The 5,350-nt window shown below is 43.4% G+C and overlaps 1 protein-coding gene across 1 annotated transcript in view; it reads right to left on the bottom strand.

Moving 5' to 3' along the window:
- Positions 1–3,956, bottom strand: part of MTURN (maturin, neural progenitor differentiation regulator homolog (Xenopus)) — a 5,950-nt gene extending 1,994 nt beyond the window's left edge. Inside the window, exons 1-2 of the mRNA XM_010007603.1 lie at positions 3,915–3,956; positions 3,692–3,814 (exon numbers count right to left, since the gene is read on the bottom strand). Coding sequence (XP_010005905.1) covers positions 3,692–3,814; positions 3,915–3,956 — 165 coding nt within the window. The remainder of the gene's footprint in view (positions 1–3,691; positions 3,815–3,914) is intronic.
- Between the last annotated feature and the right edge of the window lie 1,394 nt (positions 3,957–5,350).

Raw genomic sequence — 5,350 nt, 5'->3', positions numbered from 1 at the left:
CTTTCCCTTTGCTCTTGGGAAACCCAGCTCTCCTCTGCCTGGTATAGCATAAATCAGAGTAATGCTACAACTGTTAGCAGTTTTACAGAACACAGAAAAGATGGGGATAGGACAGGACAGGATGCTCCTCCTAGATAGAGACACTTTTGTTCTCTCATGGACACTTTAGGATCTCCCAAGACACCAAGGGCCTTGGCCATGCAGGTCCTTCTTTTAGGGGTCGCATCTCACCACTTCCCACAGGACTACAGTCCCTCACTGCTGTCAGCTCCTTACAGCTCTCAAGACTCTCTGTGACACACCAGCCAAACTCTTGACCCCAAGGAGGAGAGGATCAAGGTCCAAAGTGCAGGAAGCTGTACAAACACTGGGCCAAAGCAGAAGGAGAGAGCATAAAAGATGAGGGCAAAATAAGATGATGAAGGTGGCCTGAGTTGACCCTAAACCAGTTTCCACTCTGTCTTCTGCCAAACACACTAGTTTCTGCTTCCAGTCCATATCTCTTTATATATCAAAGTATCAGCTATGTGGCAGACATGAAGGACTTCAACAGAGAGTGAAAAGAAAGAGGAAAGAGGTAAACAGGAAAGAGGCACAGAAAGAGACAGCTGATCCATCAACCAGATAGGAAAGGGGAACAAAGCTGCCAGGTGGGGACACATGGGAATAAAGAGGATGGGAGGGTGATGAGGAGGGAGAGGGGACAACAACCACAGCAGCACCCCCTGAACTATACCTACTTCTGTCCTGCAGGCCAAACTACCCATTTAGAGGTAAAGGAGAGGTCACTGGGACATGTATGAATTAAATTAATATGGGCTAAATGGTGTTTACACTGCAAACTCCCCAGTTTGGATGTAGGCTTTTTAGGCTGAAGGTGAGCTCAATGCAGCAGCCCTGGAATTTGCTGCTGAACTGTACAACTCATGTTTTGGTTCTCTGCAGATTGCCAGTTGGTACAGTGTCCCTCAGGCATTTTTAATCTGTCTTTCTTAAGTCTTTCAGAATTCCCCGATTTTACACAAATAACTTAGTAATTTTTAAGTTGCAAACTCCAGAAAGCAGAGTGATGTTGCCTCTTACCAAAAGCTGATGCACAAAGACACTGAAAAACCAAGTACAAGACTGAGCTTCAGCTCAGGATTCTGTCAAATCCTGGTATGAATGTCTAAGTTTCCAGCTAAGATGTGGTTCCAAGCACCAGCACGGACACCATGCACAAGGGCATGGAGAGCTGCAGGTGCACTAAACACTTCCTTTCAAAGAACCCCGACAGAGACCTTCCAAACTAACAAACTTAGATGGCCAGCTGGAAACACCAAAACGGAAAAGACTTTCAGAAGGTGCTTACCAAGCACATGCTAAAAACCTGGTGCCTCCTCAGTGTCCCAGGCTGAGTAGCCAGGACCATCAGATGCTTCAGAAGAGCCTGGTCTGACCTTCAGCAGCAGTTTTTCCCTAAGCTGCCATTTTTCTAACTGAAATTTGCCAGACTGGTCTCTGACAGCAGACTTGGTTGGGAAAATGGAGAAAAAATGCTCTGCAAAGGCACTGTTACCTTCAAGCTGACAGCAAGATGGTTTAATTAGCAAAACAGGTCCAGCTGAGAAAGGATGGAGGACAACACAAAGTAACGCCAAGGAAATAATTTCCCAATGCTCATTAAAAGGGAATCTGTTCTGGCAAAGGCCTGAAGGTGCAAAATAACTGGTTTTGTATACCTACTGTAACACCCTCCACTTTTAAAAAATCCATCCTACCATGCATTTGCTATTTTAAATAATTACAATACATTCCTTATTAGACTTTTCTACACACAACAACAGCTCAAATTATAAACCCAGTTTTGATACACTGATGCAAATCTCTCAATACTAGGTCAAAGTATAATAATAATATATATACTATATTTATGTTATATATATTATATATAATATATATAAAATGAGAAACTTAATATTTGTGGTACATCCATCCAAGAGAAAATGAAAAGGTACTTGACTACAGTCTGCAAGAGGTCTCTGACAACGCAGGATGCTGGTTTTGAGCAGACAAAAGCATGATGAAGTTAGGAAGCAAAACTAGAAAAACACATATTGTAAATAAAGGAGTTCTTTTCACAGGAGCATAACTAATGAGAAGAAGAAAAAGTTCCCAGCAGTGTTGTATCCTTTAAGTCACCTGATGACTTTACATCAAGACTGGGTGTCTTTGGAAAAGACACACTCCAGCTCAACCACAATTTATGTGGGAATCATGGAGTGAAATGTGATGTATTAACAAAGGGCCCAGACTAAATGAGCATAATGGTTTCCCTTGCTTTGAACCTTTCTATTCTGAAGCTTGGCTTGGTTTGACTGAAGTCAATTTCTCAGTAACTTAAGCTATGCTGAAAAAAATGTGGTTTAAATGAAATAAGTGAAATAACCAATTTAATTAAGTCTTTTTGAAGTCCCCTTCAGTTAAACCAGTGGAAGTTCCTCCTCAAAGACACAGCTTTTCTGAGCAGAAGAAAACAGCTATGAAGATCCAAGAGCTGAATATTGTTCTGGGAAACATATTTATATTTTTGTATGTTTTCAAAATTACAACCAGCTGTACTGACAGATCAGATTTCCAGTCCTTTCTAAGAAAAGTGTGCATCTGTTCTATTTATTTCCAGTCTCTCAAAGGATTCTTTAAAATGATGCTCTTTTATGTCGACCAGCTGTGGCGGTTTGCGGCAAGGCAACGCAAGGGTGTGACACAGGGAGGGCCAGTGTTTCCATATCAGCACTCCAGGCCCTCCTTCTCAGTCCAAATACTTGGGATACATTTCCAGTCTTCTCGATTAGGCAGCCAGAAAAAGAGAGGAGGGAAAAAGGTCTACATTTTCAGTTGAATATAAAGACATCCACTGGTCAGCTTTCCCATGGACATCACAGGAGCGTGACTCTGGCAATGAACCTCCCCTCTGCTTTGCACCAACCCCTCACCCAGGCACTCCAAAGGAGAGGCTGTGCAAAGGGCGGATTTGGCAAAAATTAAGGACAACAGCCAGCCTAAAGTCACCTCACTCTGACAAAACCCAGGCTTTGACCCAAATCTTAGTGCTAAACAAGGACAGAGAAAGTCAAGTAGCAGCAAAACAGAAAAATATAAGCCCGCTCCCCACAAAACCCAGTTTCCTCTCAGCTTCCTCTCAAGCAGTGACCAAACTGGCTTTTGCAAACACGATGCTAACAGCAAAATCTGGGGAGGGGCGAAAGCCAACCCTAAAATAAAACAAAACACACTGAGGAAAGACCATACTTCCACCTTCCCAGAGGTTTACTCTTGCTACTCAAATCCTTGCAAAACTCCCCAGCTCCAGTGCCAGGAAATAACTCTGTCACAAAGTCCCATGGCTCTGACTTATTCCTCAGAGTCAGGACGTGAGCCCCTGCTAGCGGGTGCTCCACCACTTGGCCTCCCACTCTGTGCCAGAATCTCATCCTCTCAAATGCAGAGATGGAAATAAAAGAGGCAGCTGGCTTCCAAGGAAAAATTTCCAATTGCCTAATACTAGATTATGTGCTAATATCCTTGTGCCCCAGCAGCTGACTGGAGATGGAATCTTTGAGGAAGAAAACCCACCTTGCTCCATCCAATGCTATCCTATGAAAAGTCACAGGTAACTGTCAATGTTAGGAAGTTAAAAAGAGGCACTTACAGGTCTGAAGGATTTGAAGACTTTTTCCAATATTTCATGGAGTGTCTTTTTCCCACAGGAGGAGATGTAATCCTGTGCAAGCTGCAGAAAAGGTAAGCAGTCCTCACTTTCACTCCACACGTGCTGAAAGCCAACAGCAAGACAAGAAAGAAAAGGCATTAATGGGAATTCATGCTGGCGTGAATTTTATAAGGTGACATGTTGTAAACATCTGCCAAAGTACTCTGGACCTCCTGTAGTTCAGAACTGCACTGGGGACAGGCATTGCGGGCTGTTTCAGAAGCCACGCTTCTGAGAAGGAACCTTGATTCAACTAACATGATGCATCAGAAAGCAGGGAAATCAATCCAGAAGAGGTGACACCTCATGACTGCACCACCGATGAAGGGTACACACATCTTGCACACACATATTTTACGTGTAAAGGTGTTTTTTTTGACATCAGCCCTGTTCAGACCTGGAAGTCACACTGGATTTATCTCTTCTTCTGCCTCATTCACTGCCATGAAGCTCTCAGGAATAGCTAAAGCATCTCTTTGGCTTCCTGGTGTTAGTGCAAGTTGTGATGTGACCCTGGAGGCGGAACTTGATGTCTAATTCTCTTGACGACACAGAAAAAAAGATGCAAAATACACCGTGGGGGGAGACACAAGGAGAGACATTTGGGCATTCACAACATCCTGACACTTCATGCCTTACTCCCTTTTTTGAGCTTTACTCCTCCTAAACCTGAATCTTCTCTTCCCAGGCAGGCACATTTAAACCCATCTGGGATACTCCCCTCATCTTGCTCTTACTTCAGAGACACTGGTTTCCCAGCCTGGCTCTGTGAAGCCTCTCCCAGAACTGATGCTTATTCTGCTGCTCCAAGGCTCTTTGAAACAGAGCTGGTGAGCAACGGTGGAAGCACTCAGGCAATGACGTTCCTTACACACAAGGGCAGCACGTAGCTCAACCTAATGCACACTTCTGAAGACCTTTTTGAAGACTTTGTGTCTGGGACTGTCTCAGGCAGACTGCTACACAGAGAAGGGTAACCCTGAAGAATTGGTTTTAGACTCTTCTACCCCTGGCTTGGCACAGCAGCTCTTTTCCCCGAAGTGCTGTGCAGCTTTTTCATTGTGCTATAAACAGTAGACTATGCTTAAACAAGGGAAGAGGAGGGTCTCTCTGAAGCTTAACTAACACTCAGGAAAAGAGTCAGAATGGCAGATGTTTTGATCCCTATCATAAGGCTTGCATGTTGCCTTCTTGTTCAGTGGCAAATACTTGCCAGAGATGCAGTTTTGTCCCTATCAAAAGAATACAGTGCTTAACATCACTTAAGCTGCATCTTTAAGATGAAAACTGTAACTGCCTCGCAATGAACCTCACTTGACCTACATTCTCTTTGCTGCTTGTTGCATTTTACAAGCATAAACATAGTATAATGCTTTGTCATGAAAACAGCCCTGCCTTATTGAGTTGGTTCTGCTCTTTCCATATAACCAGAGTCATCTCTTAACCAGGCTGGTAATAAAAATAAGTTCTTTAGAGTCTGGCCAACCCTCAAAGGCACATACCACAAGTCTCATGATACTCCATGCCATCTTACAGTCATGGGCTTTGTAGTCCTTTAAATATACAATCAAATCTCAGTTTCTGTTTATGAAAAACAAA

This window comes from Chaetura pelagica, unplaced genomic scaffold, assembly GCF_000747805.2.
Source record: "Chaetura pelagica isolate M959 unplaced genomic scaffold, ChaPel_1.0 scaffold10, whole genome shotgun sequence".
NCBI lineage: Eukaryota > Metazoa > Chordata > Aves > Apodiformes > Apodidae > Chaetura > Chaetura pelagica.
This window is presented reverse-complemented; position numbering and strand designations above follow the sequence as displayed.